At 36.8% G+C, this 21,304-nt stretch overlaps 1 protein-coding gene across 5 annotated transcripts in view; it reads right to left on the minus strand.

The window, feature by feature from the left end:
* The window catches only part of GPD2 (glycerol-3-phosphate dehydrogenase 2), a 220,863-nt gene that overhangs the window by 56,703 nt on the left and 142,856 nt on the right, over positions 1-21,304 (minus strand). For all 5 annotated transcript variants that reach the window (XM_078451287.2, XM_078451288.2, XM_078451286.2 and 2 more), the window contains exons 4-6: positions 14,638-14,762; positions 13,243-13,340; positions 11,999-12,162 (exon numbers count right to left, since the gene is read on the minus strand). In XM_078451287.2, coding sequence (XP_078307413.1) covers positions 11,999-12,162; positions 13,243-13,340; positions 14,638-14,762 — 387 coding nt within the window. The remainder of the gene's footprint in view (positions 1-11,998; positions 12,163-13,242; positions 13,341-14,637; positions 14,763-21,304) is intronic.

A 21,304-nucleotide genomic window follows, 5' to 3' on the forward strand; every position in this document is an offset into this window, starting at 1 on the left:
ATAAAGTACAAAAAACAAAATACATAAAGTACAAGTTATTCGATTTTGTTCTTAATCTGATAGTTGTTCACCTGCTTAATGTGTTTTCATCATTTTCTTCCCAAAGCCTTATTCTTCTGAATGGATAGGAAATTGCATATACTACTTTTCCAATGAATGCAAGGATACCTCTTTGGTTTTGGATAGTAAAGGAACAGTAGTTATAGAAGCTGCATGGGAAGTCGGTTGTGTGTGTGTGTGTGTGTGTGTTTGTGTGTGTGTGTGTGTGTGTGTGTGTTTAATGTGCAGAGCTAAGTATAAAAAGAAAAGTAGGTGTTGTGTGGTTCATGTTTTCTGTGGGCGGATATAATGATCTAAGGGGTGCTTTACTAATATAGAGTGTGATATGAGTAAGTATTAATAGTAATAATGAAACCCATTTGAAATTCACATTCTAATATAGTGTTCTATTTGGTTCCAGAGAATATAATCTACTAAGGTGTTAGTTTTATTTATAAAAACTATGTACCATTGACTTTTTTTTTTTTCAGTTTTTCTATATTATGTCACCAGGGCTTGGCTATAGAATTGGCAGTTGAAACTAAACTGTGGGACTTTTTTATTGCAGAGACGTTTTTATTACTGCTATTTCTTGTAAGCTGGACATAAGCTTGGCTTTCCACTACACTAAGAAAGCTGTGTGTGTTGGGTGCAGAACAGCTCCAAAATGGACTTGACTGCTGTTTCTTTCTCTTTCTTTTTCTAAACATTTATGTTGGCAAAGACTTTGGATCCCCTTGAAAGAATGCTACAAAACACGGTAAGTGGGTAGATCAGTGGGCATCTAGGGGCTCTGCCAACAGCCATGTGAGACATTACACTGTCATGCAATCAAATAGCAGGAAAATCAGTTCCTGAAGACCAATCATTACAGCTTTTTATTTCCTCTTTATTTCCCCAAGTGCCAATGACGATTATTTCTTCCCCCCGCTTCTTTCCAGATGTGATCTATTGGATTGTATTTCTGAAGAATTATTCGAGACAACTGCACTGGACAGTTACTGTAAGCTTCAATATATAGCACACTGAACTATACATTTCTTGGCATATGTTTTACTAATGTCTCTAAAGCAAAAGCAGAAAACCCTCCTAGCTTTTACATCTTAACTGTAAGCTACAAGTAATTAGTTCCGTGCCCAAGCATTTTAAAGTGTCCCATCAATATAAAGAATATAACAGTAAAATTTTACTGAGAAATATATAATTTCATGTTTAGGATCAAACAGTCCCATCTACTTAAAAGACTATAATTAACATGAACATTTAGCCTGACCAAACAGATTGGCATTCAACACAAGCAGATGATATGAACTAGGTTTTAGCGAATTTAAACAAATAGAGCATATTTTACATAATGATAATGATAGCATTTGAGACAGCCTAATTTTAAGCTCTCCATGCAGATGAAACTAATGGATGTGCCATTGTTTTGTGGTGTCCAAAGAAAGGAAATAAGATTTCACTTTTCTTTCACAAAAGAAAAACAACTTGAAAATATGGCTTACTGATGGCTAAGGCCATACTGACGGATGTATTTTGTTCTAAGAGCTAACATGGGTATAAAATTTAATTCCATGAAATGTGGGTCCGAGAAGCATTTTAAATTCATCTTTTCAAAACTTTATGCTTCCTGGGGTCTAGGGCAGAAAAGCTTCAGGATGAGTCTGAAATATCTTGTCATAGCAGATGGCAGAGAAGTCATCATAGACCACTGACAGCATGTTAAAACAGCTTAGGAGCCAACTTGAGAAGGTGCCCATAGGCCAGAGATAGGGAATCTGGGCATCACTAATCAATTGACACACATTAAACATAGACGTTTTATACAAAATGTGCCTCAAGGTAGGCAAAGAGGTAAGGCAGGGAAATTATAAGTAATTCAAATAATAATAAATGAAGTTGGAAAGGCAGCTGGAAAAGTACCCTGAACGTCTAATAAGGTATCCCTCTAATACCAGTATCTAATAAGATACTGGTATTGACCCTAGGCAATGATGATAATGACCGAATTAAACAACAACAACAACAACAACAACAACAAAAGAAGCAGCAGGAAGACGTGTCATGGAAATTCACACCGCTGCTTAAAAAGTATTTTTGACAAAACAATTTGATCCAGCTTCTTTGTAGCGAGTCATTAAAGATGGCTCTCCTCTCCCCAATAAATTATGCTATTACTTTTGTAATGTCCTATCCCTTAAATCTGGGCTGTCCCTGTGATTCACTTTAATAGCAGCGTGTGGTGGAAGCGACACTGTGTGAATTCCAAGGCTAGGTCTGAAGGGTCTTGCATTTATGCATTGGTCCCTTGGTATGCTCATTGCGGTAAGCCAGTCACCACGGAAGAAGTGTCACTACCCCATGAGAAAGTCCAAGCTAGCCACATGGAAAAGCCACGGTGAGAGAGAGATGCTGGGCCAGCTCTCAGCTGACCAGTCTTCTCAGCCCAGGAGCCAGACGTGTAAGTAAGAAAGCTCTTAGTGCTCCTGCCTCAACGACCATCTCATTGCAACTATATGAGGGATCCCAAGTGGGAAACACCCAGCTGAGTTCCCCATCCTCACAACTGTGAGAGGGTCCATTAATATTTTAAGCCACTAAGTTTGGGTGTTGTTTCTTATGCAGCAACAGAGGATTGGAACAAGCCTAACTGCTACCTGTACAGAAAATACAGGAGTACCATTAAATGAAGGAGAAAACAAAGGAATGGAGGGGAAACCTATTAGTTATAAGAGGACTTTCTTTATTGGCGTACGTGAACCTTAACTAGGATTTTGTTTGTTTTATGGGTTGATTTTTAAATCAGGAGCCGATTAAAGTTATAAGACTATGGGGAACATGTGAACATGAACAGATATCAGATATTAAGAAATTATTTTTAAAACATTTTAGATGTGGTTGTATTTTTTTTTTTAAGTCTTTAACAACGGATTTAAGAGGTGCACGCTTGGGGTTATGAAACAAGTCATGGAGATGAAATGCTGTACTTACAGCAACATAGTCAATAATGTTATAATTATGTTGCATGTGACAGATGGTGACTACAGTTACCAGTGGTGAGCACTGAATAACATACAGAATTGTTGAATCAATATGTTGTACACCTGAAACTAATACAACACTGTATATCAATTATACTTCAATATATTTTTTTTTTTTTACAAAAGGATACGGACTAAAATATTCATGGATGAAAAATATTTGTTCTCTGGAGGGCAGGGGAGAGTATATAAGAGTACAGATGAAGTTTAGCCATGAGTTTGTAAAGGTCCAAACTGGAAGTCTATTTTATCATGCTTATTACTTCTACATTATGTTAGAACTTTCTCTCAATAAAACTGTGTATGCTTTGTTGAACTACTGGGCTGTATTTTTTGTTAAAGTGTGTGACATACTTAACACCTAATGGTAGCTAAAAGAAGCCATAATGTTATCAATCTTCATTTTGGAAAGTTCTTTTTCTTTTCTTTTCTGTTTCTTCCAAACAAATACACAAAACAAAACAAACTTTCACATCCTCACATATTTAAAATACTGATCCAGATATTTATCAATGATTCCCTTTCCCCCACAAAATAGGAACCATAATATCCCATTCTAGCATACATAACTGAGCTGGGTCAACCAAGATCATTTATGAGAAAAAAAAAAAAAAATGTTCTGAAAACCATACTCTGCTACACAAATGTAAAACACTGTTGGCCGTGGAAACCATGTGTTGGGCACAATATTTGGCATATATGCAGTGAACTCTCTCAAAACCTGAAATCTCAGAACTCTTTTGTCTTTAATGCATTTGGCCCTAATGCCAGATATAATGTCTGGAAAATCGTAGAAAAATTATATATAAATTATAAGTTATATAACTTATATAACATATATATATTATATATATTACATATATAATATATATATATATTTTTTGGATGAACGAGTAAACAGGGAGGAAGAGGGCATGGAGATTTTTGATACATTAGCTTTTGCCATTGATCCTACATCTTTTCTAAAAAAAAAGCCAACTAAGATACACTTGAAACGAATGTAACGTTGTGTGTCAACAATACTTCCATGTAGAAGACAAAGGGTCAGTTGGGCAACAGAGTGTGGGGCAGATAGCTTACCATGAACCCACCAGAACTATCTGCTCAAACAAGTTATATGCATACATAGCCTATTATTATAAATTTTAGCACTGTTTTCAAGCTTGTATATACAAAGTAGAAAAGGGATGATTACTGTCTCAGTATGCTACACCTGATTAAATCTACTTTTGTGTGCTTTTGATTTTCTTAAAAACTAATTATAAGGGGACGAAAGCTTGGTATTTAATACATGCTGGTCAAGTGAGCAATAAACAATTGCAAACTTTCCTAGGGGCTATTTTGCTCTGTCTCATCATCAGGAAGCTAAAGCATATGTTAGATGTTAGCCTGGGTTGTGCTCGCTTCGGCAGCACATATACTAGATGTTAGCCTGGGTGGACACAAATGTGTCCTATTTATTCAAGGTTTCCTTTGAAGCCACAATTTATAACTTTTGTTTCTTAGGGGTACATGTCAAACTTCATTTAGCATTGGTTGGTATCCAGATACACTGAATAGCAAAAAGGCAGAATTCAGGGGCAAAATAATATGCCTGCTATATGAGCAATGATGCCAGTTTCGTTTATCTAACTCACAGATAACAAGAGGAGAAGTACAATGGAAAAGATGGCAACAGAAAATCAGGATAAAAATTATTTAACCTGTAAGCGTAAACTACATATGCACAAGAAGAAATATGAAATATGTTTTAGATCAATGTCTAAGAGGTGGATAATTGTAGAGTAAGTTCTTTTAAAATGTTGTGCTTTTTAACCCTTAAATTTCAAAGGTTATATACTCACCTGGTGCATATCTATTTGCATAAAATTTTCCTTTCTCCTAAGAATGTTTTGCAAATTTTTTTCTGGAAGAATCTGCAAATTTATATATATATATATATATATATATATATATATTTATATATATATATATATATATATATTTATATTTATATAAAGAGATATTGGTACAACTGATGCTTCACTTTATGACATGAAAAGTAGAAATTTGGTGAATTTTATGGATATTATAGACTATGAATATTGTAGAATATCCATAAAATCGACCCAAATAAAGCAATATTTAAATGTTTTATACTTATGAAGTTATGTTATATTTATTAATTCATTTAGATCTCAAAACACACTGTGAATGAGGTCTTATAAGCCTAAATTCATAGATTTGTAAGGTGGGACTCAAAGCTCAATAAAGTTTGTAAACTTAAGTCATGTACTTACATATTGCTGAGTGTTTCAACTACACTATGACACTTTGGAAAGCAGATTTCAAGTATGACTGTGATTCTTATATTTGTGGGACGAGTTATCATGCCCTTTTCGACATTAGTTTTCTAAGACTCATCCATGTTGTTCAGTTTAGCTGAGTTCATTCACTTCCAATGTTGTTTTACTCCATGATGTGAATACACAGGCTATTTATTCATTGGTCTCTTGATGGATATTTGAATTATTTCCCTTTTGAAATTGTACCCTGTGCTTCAGTGAACTTTTCTGTACATATCTCCCTGTGGACATGTGTCAGAGTCTCTCTGGGGCACACATTTAGTAACAGAATTACTGAATCACAAGGTGTGTGTATGCTTAACTTTATTAGAAGTGTTTGTTTTCCAAAGTGTTTATATCAACTTACATAATACATCATCTTATGCTAAAAGCAAAACTAACCAATAGATTATTTTCAAATACATTTACGTAAGACAAAAAAAGATGACAGAGGATAATAAAAAAAAAAATACTTCCAATAATAAAATTCATAATAGCAGTAATTTCTAGGAAAGAGCCAAGAGGATGAAATGGGGTGTATTCACAATTTGTAGTCACAAATAGCCTCAATGTATTGATAATATTCTTGGTTTTAAGGTCACTTGTGGATTCCCGGGTGTGTGTGTGTGTGTGTGTGTGTGTGTGTGTACATCTCTCTCTCTCTCTCTCTCTCTCTCTGTCTCTCTCTCTCTCTCTCTCTCTATATATATATATATATATTACACATCTATAAGGGTGTGAAAGCTTAGTATATATAGATGTGTATATACATATAGATGTGTACATATACATATATAGATAGAGATGTATATATGTATACATGTGTATACATATATATATATACATATATACATATACATATACACATACGTATATGTGTTAACTATATTCTTTTATATGCACCAATATTTACATAATATTTACATAATGTTATACCTCAGTGTGTACAATAATAAGAATCTTAAAAAGAGGTTAGGAGCCTTGAGAATTATTGGCAAATACAACTACTTTACATTTTAAAATAAGTTTATTATATTTTTTTTAAGATGGAAATAAAAATAAAAGCAAGAAATAAGTTTTAATGTATCATGCCAAATTTTGATAATGTTGAGGTTCCCAAGAGAATACTCCCTTTTTGTCGATAGTTTTTAGAACCCTCAAAGTTCACAGAAATTGGACCTTGAGAAATGAAGGAATGGATTTGGTGATGTTTCCTCTTCTGGGGGAATTTTTCCTCGAGCTGATACATCTATCTTGAAAACATTCAAATTAGTCAGTTTTCAAAGACTTAAAATGATGACAAATTACTAACCCAGTGGTTCAAAGAAGAAAAATTAAGTCCAGTATTCCCCAAAGTAAACATCAGCATATAGCCCCAGTAAGTAATTTATTGATAAATTAAATACCTGCAATAGTGTATTTATATATAGAAGTACTTGAATTTACATATTACAGACATTTGGACCATATGTAAAAACAGACATTTATAAGGCATTTGATAACAAAATATCCAAGCAGACGTTCTAATATGTTCTTCTACACCCAGTAGATGGTCTTGTGCGCCCCAGAAGGCTCACACCGTCAACTTTAGAGGTCATCGGAGCAACCCTACAAGGATTATATTAAGGAGCACATAGCCCAAACTCACAGAACAGGACTCTATTTTGTTTGTAAATCCCATTATTTGGTTATTTATTCAACCTATTTCTATTACTCTGAAGAAATTAATGTGTCTGTCAGATTAAAGTTGGTAACACCCAATAGGCTCAACAGCTGTATTTGCAAATAGGGTAAATGAGAATTAAAGGCACCATCTTTAGGTTTGACTTATGTTTCAGGGACTCAAAGGAAAAACAAAAACAAAAGCATAAGACCAAAAAAGAAGAAACAAATCACCTTTGTGTTATTGGGTAATTGATTTTTTTTTTTTTAAGGTTTCCAAGTAGATAAAATCAACACCTTAAAAGACTTGTCTTTAACCCAGGATTTCTTTTATTTAAGCATACAACTGAGGGTGCCTGCCTAGAGGAGTAATAGTTTGTTCCTAACAAAAGAGTCTGGATTCCACAATATGCCTTTTGCCAGAGGCATCGTTCCCCAAAGCGCACAGCTAACTGCATCTCCTGCTGTACCTGTAACAATTTAATTGTAGAAGTCAGCCTAGTCAAGCATCTCCAGCTCATGACTGGGAGACATGAAATTCATTGTCATTATTGTCCCTGTCATTTTGGATCATTATATCCTGCTGCAGAATTTTCCTCACTTCAGTGCATTTTTACCTCCAGGAGCCAGGGATTATAGCTGAGGTTGGGGTGGGGGCAGGACCGTGAACTACATTTACCTCAGGGGAGCCAGAGATTAAATTGGCTTTGCTCTCTCACGAGCTGAATTCATCTATTTGTATGCTGTTGAGTTTTAGGCTGGAATAAAAATGAATATTCTAGTGAAACCTGGGCTTTAATTCCCCCTTTGAAACATGGATATAACCAACTTTTATTTACATTAGGAAAGCTAATGTAATTTCCTGTAGGTTGCGATTTTCATATGTGCATAAGGAATACTTAAGGGCATCATTGGGTATGAAATAACAGACATCTCTCTCTGTCAGTGCCTTGATGCTCACAAGGAAGAATTTAAAGCCATAATTTTGTTCTCCAGTCTCATCTTATGGAAGCTTAATGGCTGTATTTAATGGTTTTAAATATTTAATGATTTTTTAATTATATCTCATGTTCTGTGCACTGGATTGGATAACTGGAGTCCAACTAGAATGGCAGCAAAGAACATACTCTGGAAACAGATAGACTGAAGTAAAGTTGACAGAGGAAGGCAAAATAAGTTCCTGAAGAAACCGGCACCCCCTCCTGCGCTGATTCCTATCTCATGGCATGCCGAGTTGCTCAAGAGTGTCATGCCTTAAATACTTCTGGCTGACTTAGGAGAGTTGAAGCAGCCACCATACTACCTGGTACCCCCTTCTTAGAGGTAATGACCATGGCTGGCATCAGTCGATGGCTCTCTGGTAGCAGAAGGCAAGAAACAGGTAAGAACCACCAGGATTATGTCTCAGTCATAAAACCAGTGAGTTGACTGTGTGTTTTCTCTAACAGAATAGATGAAGAAAATATAACCTGATCTGTCCCTTCCAATCCCAACTTTCATTTCATATAAATTTCACTGAGAAATTTGACATTTACTTTGCACTGAAAAAGATGGTACTTATTCCTCCATATGGGTGAGTTTGTTTTTCAGCACTTAACAACAAAATATGGCAATGGATCATACCTATGCCAAGCACATAATAACCGCTATAATTACTACATTTGAAAGTATGTGGAATTTATTTTATTACCCGTATTGACTTTTGTGGAGGAATACATTTTGCCTTAATCAAATGCAATGGCCATCACTATTTATTTAGGATGAACTATTCCTACGAATAATTAAGAAAAACTATGTTGATCTTTGTACATTTTGTATGTCAGAGGGAATACCTCAAGGCCCTAACATCCAGCCTTGTAGGAACTTTAAAGACTTTCTCAGCCACTGGTCTAAGGTAATGGCAATGTTTACTGGTTTGACTATATTTTCATACTGTTATATTTTACTTTTCATTGGTGCCGAAATAACTGTATAATGAATTACTAATAAGAGTGTTTAGTTAGCCTAACTTCTTGTAGCATTGAGAAGTTCAATTTAATTACTTTTGCCACTTTTTCGTAATCAAGATTCTCCCAAGTTGGGAGTTACAAAAATTATTATTTCTGCTCACTTTAAAGTGGTTAATTTTATGTTATGTGAATTGCACTGCAATAAATTATTTTTCAGTAAAAAAGAAAAAAAGAAGTTATTTCAAGCAGACCAAATTTCATTTTGACATTATTTGGGTAACTTATTACATTCTCATAATGGTCAGTTATAAAGAAGATTTTTTTTTTTTCTTGTTAAGAAAGTTTTACCTTATAAATTACAATGTATAGACCTCATTTGCAATAGTAAATGTTCCGGTACCTTTTCCTCTCTGAAATACTTTGGTGACGGGATGATAATGTTCCTTTTTGGTCAAGGGATAGGGCATTCCTTCCTTTCTCTGAGCACATACTTACTACATGTAATGCCCTTACTTATATGCTCCTTTCAGCCTTACTTCCTCATTGATATTTAATTTGCTCATCACACCATTAGGTAAAACAGGAGTTGCCCTGTCAGTGAATACAGTTGTGAAACCATAAAACAATACTTTGTTGCACATTCTTGTTTTGCCTCACCTCAAATACAGGACATAGCTGGACCTGTATTATTTCAGAACAAGGATATAAATATAAATATAAATATAAATATAAATAATCTCAAATGACTAGAATATAATTATTTTATCCCTTCAAGATCTAAGATTTTTTATAGTCAACTTTCAAATACCAATTTGAAATTATTTTAAATAATAATTTTTATATTTTTCAATAATTCTTGCCGAACTCATAATTTTGCAACCTATAAACAAGGTATGAAATCCAATTTTATTATATTTTATTTTATTTTATTTTGTTTATTTATTTATTTTGAGAGAGTGACAGAAAGTGCAAGGGAGGGAAAGAGAGAATCCCAAGAAGGCTTCTCAACACAGGGGCTCAATCTCACGAACCATGAGAGCATGACCTGAGCAGAAATCAAGACCCAGGCACTTAACTGACTGAGCTACCCAGGCTCCCTAAAACCCAATTTTAGACTAAAGAAATTCTTCTCTTGCTTCTAATTAGATGATGTTTCTTCTGCACATGTGACATAAATTTCCCTTGGTTTCTCTATGTAGAATCAATAAGAATCTGTAAAAATCATAACAATATCAAACCAACGAAAAACAGGATGCCACAAATTCAGATGTGACATCCACTTATAGTCCTCTCAAGGAGATTCAGATATGCACAGGCTAAAAAGTAAAACTAGTTAGTGTTTGATACATCACATGGTATAGAAAATGACCAAGTATTTGAGAGGGTTTAGCCAGGAGGGATGGGTAATAAGAGGCAAAGGGCACAAACACTTCCGTGTCAGGATGGGAAGGATGTCATTTGCAGAATGCCTTCTTACTCCTCCTGGACCCAAACCTTTTTAATATAATCACCCACTAAACTACAATGGATTAGCATTAAGGGTCTGATGCAGAGAAAGCAAATTCACAGTTAAGGTTGTCCTTTAACATGTAGGCTCAACAAGGGCACCAAAAAGTAGTTAAGTACCCCCCACCCCCCGTGGTGCTTAGATGCTGGAAGGCACTGTAAACTGTGAATTCTCTAGCTTTTAATGTTTGTCTAAGACCCTTAACATTTTTCCAATATTGTTGCTCCTAGGACATTTTCTTGAGTTTGTCCCTGTTGCCCCCTCTGCACATATACATTTTGCATTCATACATGAAGCATGACAGACAGCTAAATTGATTCAGAAATCTAACACTGAGAAGAAGAAAAAAGGTGGGGGTAGGCTTGAGGATATCCTATAATATAAAGTGTAAATATCAAAGTCCCCTGAAAACATACAAACAAAAAGAACAGAAAACAACAACAACAAACATTTCTTCATGCTAAGAGTTTAGATATGTAAGATGAAATACAAAGGTCACATAATGGGGTTAAAAAAAAAAAACCAACCCACTGAGCTATAGAGCCCAAGCTGTCTTTTGTGACACAAAATTTCCAAGACTTTTTGAACGTGTACAATTATCTGTGTCCAGCTATTTATTTTATAAATAGACATCCATCCCTGGACTATTCTGTGATTCCATACACCCTTTAAAACCATAGTACAATTTCACAAATGGCTTTTCTTGTTTTGTTTTGTGTTGCATTGTGGTCCATCTGGAGACATATTAAGTGGTTAAGTCCTTCAAATAAAAGTGTATAAAATTATATTGTTCACATATACCCATACCCACCCACACACACAAAGAATGAACAAGGAACACATGGCAAATGGATATTAGATAATGTTTCTGTTAGAAAACATTTAACAACAAAAAAATAAGCAATAAAAACTGAGGCTTTGGTTTAACAGATGCAATGTTCATCTACCTCATCACATAAATTATACGTTCAAGAATTGTGTCCTGTGCAAAATACAAACATGTCAATTTCAGCCCAGAGGGCATTTTTCTCTAGGTTTATAACCCCTTGAAAATAGAGGTTTCATCTAGAAAACCTAACAGATATTCAGCTGCTTTCAACATTATAATATATTCATAAGGCTAGTATTCACTGGCAAACGTGGAACAAATTAAATGGCATGAGGGTGCGGCCCAAATTCATAATGATGGAAAATGAACCAAACCAACCATGAGACAAAGTAGAAATCAAAGAAGAAAAAGAATACTCAAAAACTGAAAAATGTTAAAATCAAAACACCACGAGTAGTTTTTCAGCTAATATTAGACAAAGTGGTGTGTGTGTGTGTGTGTGTGTGTGTGTGTGCCCACATGCATATGTGTTTGTATGTTGTAGAAGACCAGCATTAAAATTAACAATGCGAAACTATCTCATTAAGAACATACTGTAAGGGTCATGAGTAAGAGAGAAGTGCCTTGTAAAAAGAAAAATCACATACCGTCATAATAGACAATTGCTCCTACCAGTTTGTCCTTCTGGAGCATTGGGAAATGTTCAAGGGCTCTCGATTTGCTGAGGACATAACTGCTTTTCAGGCAATTGCTTCCTGCAACCAGATCATACAGCTTGATTCCTACCCAGTAATAAGGTAGCTGCCACCACCTACAGCATAAATAGGGGGAAAGGTTTCTTGAGACACAGGGTAGAACATTCTAGAATGTCACCGTAAGTTACAATATACTTTGCATTTAAGAAAAGCAAAGTATATCTAGAGGTGTATTTGCTGCAAAGGAAACAGGAGGAACTACAAAACTGTTTTTGACACCAACCAAGCTGAATTATATAAGAAAATGAATCAGTGAGACTCTAAATGAATCATCCCTAAGGCAGTGCTTCTCGACCTGGCTGCAGATGAGAATTCTCTGGGGAGAATTCTCATGAACATAAACATACATACAGATACCTGGGCCTCATAAACATAACATAAACATAAACATACATACAGATACCGGGGCCTCACAGGTCTAGAGATGAGAGTTGGGGGTCTGGGTGACTCTAATGTGCAACCAGGGGAGAGAATCACTGGCTTGAAATGTCCTAAGCAATCTATGACAAAATATGGATGAAAATGATAAAATCTGTTTCTAGGCACCCCAACCCTCATGTGGCTAGCAGTTACATAATCCACTGTCTCATATTACCTATATTCCAATTTAAGGTGACTTAATGGACCAGCTCTAACAAAATCAGGAAAATTGGGTTTTATAGCTTACCATCCGACACCTCTGAACCAAACTTCGGTTTTGGCTAACTTGGAAATTTAAAATGAGCCAAAACGGTTTAGGCTTGGAGTTGGTACATATTAGGTTCAGATTTTGCAGCAAGGTACTTTTTAGCTGTGCATTTTAGTGTGCAAATGACCCTCTTCTGTTCCCTGGTACAAATGCAGTCGCTCGTCTTTAGACTCTCAGTAAACTGGGGGAAGAAATACTAATTATAAATATAGAGGACAACCGCCTTGGCCTTCAAGATCTAGCCCTTAGAGTTGGGTCAGAAAGGGGCAATTTAGGAAAAGGCACACTTTTAAACACAACAAAGGCAGATGTTTGAAAAGGATTAAAGATTAGGACCAATTAAAAGTACATTAAGAAATACACACTGAGGAACTATTGCCATTAAAACTGTGTTCTTCTATTGACCTCAATTAAGCAAATAGTATATAGGTGATATCAAAAGGCTTACTTGTAAACAGGAAGCATTATAGGCAACGGAGCTGATAAATGGGGAGCAATTTCTAGTAGGTTGGCACGCTCGTGAAGGGCTTCTTTTACCATCCTGTACTGAAAAGCAAAACAGAGAAAATTAGTTTGGCAGTAACAGATCATAATATTTTCAAATGGCAAATAGACACCCTGCCAACTGATTGATACACAGAAACCTCTCTACCTCTGAGTGAGGATCGCTCCCTCCTAATCAAAGTTCTAATAATACATCATGCTGTCAACCTGAAAGATTTTTTAGAAACCTTAACTGTATTTGCATAGGAGAAAAACATGCTGTCAGAGTTCCCAGGTGTAAGATATTTTCCCGACTTGAGTTACAGGATTATTGTAACAATTTATCTTGCATTCTCTGTATTGTCCGCTTTCTCAGTCCTCTATAATATTTCCCCATGTAAGAAATAACAGATTGTTCAAATTCATGCTAAATATTCCCTTCCTCCCTCCACTAACACAAGCAGAGATAATACTTAGGAGTTGCACAGTATTTCACAGATTACAGAAAAGCATTTGTCTTTACTCCTTTCGTCCTCGTTATGCGTCTCTAAAGAGCTAGCATTATCATTACTATAACACTAACTTAAAAATGAGAAAACTGAGGCTCATAGAAATGGAATAAATAATCTGGAACACATCACAAGTCATCTGATTCTAAGTCTTATGCTCTTTTCTTTGCATCCATCATGATGCCGAAGAGACACGTAAGAAAAGAGGACACATTCAAAACTGACAATGTCAAGTTAGCACTGCTCTGTTTTCCATGTACCAGAAGCAGATAGGGAGTTCAGCCGATTTTTTTTTTTTTACCCCTCTGGGAAATGTCATCTTCCACACTGCCTTGGCAGTTTTCAAATGGTGGCAGACTGGACACAATAAAGTGTGACATAAGAAAAGCATGACTCAGAACATCTTCTCCTTAGGAATATGTCAGTGACAATACGAGCGTGTGATTGCAATTACAGTTAAGAGGATCAGTTGAACACTCCTGTATTACAACACTGCCCAGAAAGTAGCAATTTGGTAGCCATTGGCAAAACAAACAAATGAAAGAACAAAGAAACAATCGCAATTGTTAAGAGGCAACATATCCAAAAGTGATTTTGTAAATCTGCTATTTTGACATGCCTGTGTAGAAAAAGCCCCTGATCACCCATAAACATGATGCTGCAGGAAAGAAATGACACACCCCTCCTGAAAGATACTCCAGCAGAATACACACTAAATAGGTATTTCCAACAGGAAGAAATGTTAAAAGCCATAAAAAAACAACAACAACAACAACAAAACACCCTGATTTAATTGGGTAGAAAAAAGCATAGTCGCAATTTTTTGTTTAACAACCAGCATACACAATTACCTGCTCAATATCCAACTTCATGATAGCCTTCTGAAGATATCTCACACCACCATGGATCAATTTAGTGCTTCTGCTGCTGGTCCCTGATGAGAAATCATCTCTTTCTACAAGGGCTGTTTTTAGTCCTGTGTAACCAGAAAACCAAATTAACTTCTTAAATTACACAATTTGTATGTAATTCATTAAAGGCACTTCTCCAGGGTAGAGACAATCACAAGAAAAATTACTCTGAACATGGATAAATTTGTATTCAAAGTGCAGTACACTGTCTATATTATAATGAAGAGATTTTAGCCTCGTCCTGGGGGAAAAGTCAAACCAGAACTAGAAGCATATTAAACTGTGAAGGAATCACAACTAGAAAACATGACGATACAATTTCATGGCAGCAACATACTCTGGGGCACTGAGAGGGTCAGAGGAGAGCCGGGCACCCATCCTGACCCACGTGGAGTTAAGGCAGTGCTGTTTGGAAGCCTTGAGGAACTCACCTTCATGCCTCACTCCAAGCCTTTCACATGTTCCAGCCTGTCATCTCCACTCTACTCTAACACATCATGCATAAGTCTAGACCAGACCTCTTATGTGTTGGCTACTATTTCTGGAATGCTGTTCGAGTGGGTATAAAATGAGAAAAGAGACCAAAGGTATCAAAAGAGAAAAGGAGGGAAGAGAATAACCTCTGGCCTTGAGGGATTTATGGTCTAAGACATGCGAGCACAGTATTATGGAATTACAAAGAAAAATACAAATACACCCAGGACAAATATACCCAGGGCAGAGTATCCATGAGGAAAGAAAAGACAATATTCTTGGTAAAGGTGAGGCTGAGCAAAGATAGGTTGGGTTCTAGAAGTCATGTCTCTGCCCCTTTCTTTGAGGGTTGCGATAAATATCTGAGGGATGAAACTAGCTTTTGTTTGTTTTCTTTTCTTTTCTTACAGAGACTCCCCTGCTTCTTCCAGATTGGGTAAGACCAACAGTACTACAGGTGCCATATACAGGTAGAGATGAAACCCCCACACTTCAAAAGGCCCAAAGTAAACATCAGCACCAAGCCATGAGGAATTCTCCTGGCCTGGCATACTCTTAGGAGTTGAGAGAATGTCATAGAATTCAATTACAATGAGAATATGTAATGGAGCAGTGTGGGCTCACGAAGCTCAGATAAGAGAATCTGTGCGTGTATTCAATTCAGAGCCATTTATTACATTTAATACCAAAGGGTCGTTTTTATAACTTTTAACAGTTTAAATATCTTACCCAAATGTCATCATAAAATCAGGGCAATTCCCTTGACTCAAAAGGACAAAATATTTGGAAACCACAGAGGGAAAGTAGAGAACTTTGATTCAAGGGCAAAACTGCTAGTGCTCTAACTAACTAGCAAAATAACACAGAAATTAATAGAGATTACAGACTTCATCTTTGTGAAGCATTATGCCAGACAAAGATCTGTCAGCTTCTCAACCATGGAAACTCTATCCAATATGCTTAGTAAATTCAGTACTGGATTATTAAAAAACAACAACAGAAAAATAGATCAAGTTAGTACATGCGTTTTAAAAGAATGCTGAGATCCTAAGTGCCAGGTGAAGTGTTGGCATTAGAAATAATTAGGTGTGGGGGCACCTGGCTGGCTCAGTAGGTTAAGCATCTGACTCTTGATTTAAGCTCAGGTCACGATCTCATGGTTCGTGACTTTGAGCCCCACATCGGGCTCTGTGCTAACAGTGTGGAGCCTGCTTGGGATTCTGTCTCCCTCTCTCTGCCGCTCCCCTGCTCCTTCTATCTCTCTCTCTCTCTCTCTCTCTCTCTCTCTCTCAAAATAAATAAACATTTTTAAAAAATGAAATGAATTAGGCATGGACCAAGCTGTCAAGCAACTCCCAGCCCAGAGACAGGTAAGTAAAGTGTAGCAGTTTTACAGGTGCTAGATTTGAAAATACAGAGGACTCTTATCTTACTCTGGGTTAGAAGTTAAAATCGGGACATAAACCTAAAACTGCATAGTCAAGATTACATTTGTAATCTCTTAAGAATGCTTTCCCTTGGTGAGATTTTTCACCTTTCCTTAGTAAGTCCAACGGAGAGATCTTCTTCCAGCACTAAAATAGACCGTTTTTTCCTTCAACTGAAGATTAGATGAGGGAGTTCACATTTTTTTATTTTTATTTTTATTTTTTAACGTTTATTTATTTTTGAGACAGAGACAGAGCATGAACGGTGGAGGGTCAGAGAGAGAGAGGGAGACACAGAATCCGAAACAGGCTCCAGGCTCTGAGCTGTCAGCACAGAGCCCGACGCGGGGCTGGAACTCACGAACCGCGAGATCGGACGCTCAACCGACTGAGCCACCCAGGCGCCCCAAGGGAGTTCACTTTTAAATGGCATTTAAGAGCCAGATTCTTTACACTATCTCTCCCATTTAACCTTGGAATCCCAGTCATGACACCAAGATGCCCACACCATGGCACACAGGGACATAATACAGAGGGAACCTTCCCATCAGCCATGCTTCCCACCTGGGCGTGACCAAAGGTATCCTGTAGACTGTGGGAGAGGACATCATAGACAGTCCACAGGAATCCCCACTTCCTAGCATGGAATGCCCTGGAATGTGGGCTGGACCCGGTGCCTTGCTTCTAGCGAAGAAAAATGCAGCAATAATGGCATACCACTTCTGTGATTAGGTTACAAAAGACTGTAATTTCTGTTCTCTCTCTTGCCCACGCTCTCTCTTCCCCTCTCTGGCTAACTAGGATGAAACAGGCCGTCATGTTTTGAGACCACAGACGAAAGGAGCCCCCGCCGGCAACAGGTCACAAGAAATTGAGGCCTCAGTCCAACAGCCAGGGAGGAACTGAATCATGCCAACAACTATATGAGTTGCTAGGAAGGACTGCAACCTTTTTGAGACACAGAGCGAGAGAACTCAGGTGAAGGCACACCCCCAGATCCCTGACCCACTGAAATTGTGTGATAGCAAATATTGCTTTAAGCCACTAAATTTTGGGGTAGCTCATTGATGGCACGATTCCCTGTGTGTACAATAACTGTAGCCTCAGTGTAAGTTTTTAATTGTCCCTGGGACTGGGGTCTTCAGGAAAATCCAAGTTTACGGTACATGGGTAGAGGAGAGGGAATTATCACCGGCGAGAAATGGCCTAAGCCAGAGAAAGGCAAGCGCTTGAGATGACCCCCTAAGTTTGAGGCTGCTTGTCACTCAGGGCCTGTGGACAACGGGAAGAAGATCCAGCAGGAGGAACAGTAAAAGGCAGGACTAGTAAAAGGGCCTTTCGTCCACACTGGGGATTTGGACTCTGTCCTCTGGGCCACTCTTTCTCACAAGCAAAGTATTATCTGAGTCTCCTCAAAAGGAAAATGCCTCTGAGAACATGGCTTCAAGTCACGTATTGGTTTGAGAAGCAAATGCTTTGTTAGAAGGTACTATATTTGGCATCAATGCCACAGAACAATGAACCGGATGGCTGTACTCAGTTACAAATTATCCATTTTGAGGAAAAGCATGCTGGTTGATTCTTTTTTTCTTATCATAAAAAAAGAATAATAGTTAATTTTTTTTTCCAGAAATTCTCAGATAGTCTTTTGAGAAATAGTATTGTCCTATCTATCAGGGGAACCATCAAAGTGTTTGAAGCTAAGCTATCAGATTAATGTTCTAGAAAGATCTCTCTGTGGGGGTAGAGGGCCGGTCTGGAGGGGGAGAAGAACTGGAGGTAGACCACTTAGGGGACATGTGTCATAGAGGAGGAGCAGGGCAATGAAGAGGCCAGCCTCACAAGGCAGAAATGGTAGCAGAGAGCGATGTGAAGAGAGAATTTTATGGGCTTGTGTCATCAGGCTGGATTTTTTTTTTTTTTTTTTTTCTTTCCCAAACTGACAGAGTGTGAGGCAGGGAAGCTACTCTAGGAATTAGCAAGCCATCTCAGGAGGATATTTCAGGATATGTAAGTGAGAGCTAACACTTTAAAGCCTCAAAACTGCTTTTGCAAGTATTGGACATTTTAAAAAAGTTATTCACATGTATTTATGTGAGAAACCCTAGTGGATACCAACAAAAGTTAAAACGGGCTTCTCTGTCAAACCAGGCTGTTTTGCTTGTCCTATTATTTCTAGTGTCATACCATCAACCCACCAGAATTTCTGGAGTGAAATGATACAGCTTCTTCCAGAGAAAAAAAAAAAAAAAAAAAAAAAAAAAAAAATCCCAGAAAAATTTAACCCCTAAAGTTCCAGCTATATTGATGTATTAAAGCACCATGTAACCTAAAAGTATTACCAAAAGTTTTCAGAACCACATACACACATACAAACCCTCAGATATTTGGAAAAAAAGAAAAAAAAAATTTTAGATTTTCAACTGCTATTATACACTAAATGTTTTCTCATTTTTGTGGGATGAGAACAATGGAATGAGGGAGGAGGAAACTGATGCAAACTCAAGAGATTATTAGAAGTTCTAACAGCTTCCCATAAATATATTTTTAACTGACTAACTGACTACAGCAAAGATCATGGAATTTCAAAAAGCCTTACAGGCTTACACAGTCCTGTTATCTAATATGTTCCTTTCTGTGCACCTCTCAGAACTCCAAAATTTTCCTCCCCACAAAAATTATGGATCTGAACTTTTAAGGGCTTAGTTTTCTGATACGTTAAAGCAGGGAAGTGAAAAGAGAGTACTTTTGTGCTTTCTTAAGGTGAACGAACAGTATTTTTAAGTGATACTCAATGCTAACATTTAGTGTTCTCAGGTAAGATAATTAAGTTTGAAGGACATCCAAAATAATGTACCCACGCTTCAATCTACTGCTGGCTGCGGATTTGAGGAGCTCGGGAAGATCTTTCCTCCAAGTAGAAGAAAGAATGACCTCCCCACATGTCAGCGCGATGGAGGGCAGACCTCTCTGTGCATTTACAGTAATTCAACTAAACTAGTTCAAGGTTTTATGAAAATAGTCTTTGTTTTTTGTTTGTTTGTTTGTTTGTTTGTTTTCTTTTTGGCAGTTACTTGTTATGGACAGCAGTGAGCTCTATCCCTGAGGAGATAAACCAGAACACTTACGAGTGGTACTGTTATTTTCTTTTTTGTTTTAACATTGATTGCTTTTAATACATATTCACAGGGATTTCATGACAGTGGTGAAGTATTAATATTTGGGATGAAATTACTCTGAGAATCTTAGGTGGACTAACAAGATTAGCCACAGTGGAAGAATAAAGGCAACTGAAATCTGCCTTTCTGTCATCTTCAGCCTATCCCTGAGCAAGTTCAAATTACAGGGGACGCGGGGCAGGGGACTTGAACTAAAGAAGGCTCTTTACAGCTTTGTCTTTTCCGACCTGAGTGAGAATGTCTAGCTACCAACCACTTCTAGCTAAACCAATTTGTGGCTCAAGACAGTTGGATGAACAGAGGAGTAATTACCTTCTAAGGGGAAGAATGGTGCGACATTTAACTTTCACAACATGATATAGAACAGAAGTATATTTTAATACCTTTTACTGATTATCTTATTATGCATGAAAACATGCTCAGTATAATAAATGTGGAGAAGTAAAGAGAACAAAATAAAACTCTCCTGTAATCGCACGGCTTAGAGATAACCACAGTTGACATTTGTGAACATTTAAACGTTCGCATTTTCTATGCATGTCTATAATCACATATGTACATTTTTACAAAAATAGGACATATTCCATTTTTTTCATTCAATGTTATTTATTGTAAACATCTCTTCATGTCAATATGTATTTTTCTATCGTTTCATTTTTAATGTATGAATAGTATTACATTAAATATTTACAATGATTTATATCCAATTCCCTATTTTTGAACATTTGGGTTATTTTATACCTACATTATCACAGATAGTACTGCGACATATTTTCATTTAAACTCTGCATTTTTAATTATTTCATTAGAATAAATTTTCAGATATGGCATTATTTAGATATTTTTAAATAGAAAGGAGAGATTAATCCCTGTGAAATGCATAGGAGAAGCACCAACACAACACACCAGTCAAAAAATTTAGACATCTGTACATTAGTACCAGAGCATATGTATTAAAGCCACATGCCCCATGAAGGATAAAAGGATGTCATTTAAGGAAAGGAAAGTTTCTCTTTCTTTAGAAAAGCTTTGGGCATTTACCTCTGGACTTCAGAAAGCCAATGCCACTAATAAGACAAAGGACTATCCCAAAAGCTGAACATTTCATATGAAGGATCAATTTCCAAAAAAATAAATAAATAACACTCCCCTCTACAGCTACAAAGTAATCCTGACTTCTTAATCCTTATAGCCTGAATACTATGCTTTTGGCCTAGTTTTTTTCCAACAACAAACGTTAACATTTTACAGAATTATAGAATATTGGATTGATTATTTAATACCTATTGCTATTTTTACATCAGGAAACATAAACTATTAATGGGGATAACATGTGTGTTCCTTAAGTACACACAGATTGTAGAGTCACAAAAATGCATTGTGACAAAAAAGTCACAAAAATGAGACAGAGAGAGACAGAGCATGAGTGGGGAGGGTTAGAGAGAGAGGGAGACACAGAATCCGAAGCAGGCTCCAGGCTCTGAGCTGTCAGCACAGAGCCCGACACGGGGCTCGAACTCACAGACG

Source organism: Panthera onca, chromosome C1 (genome assembly GCF_046562875.1).
Source record: "Panthera onca isolate mPanOnc1 chromosome C1, mPanOnc1 haplotype 2, whole genome shotgun sequence".
NCBI lineage: Eukaryota > Metazoa > Chordata > Mammalia > Carnivora > Felidae > Panthera > Panthera onca.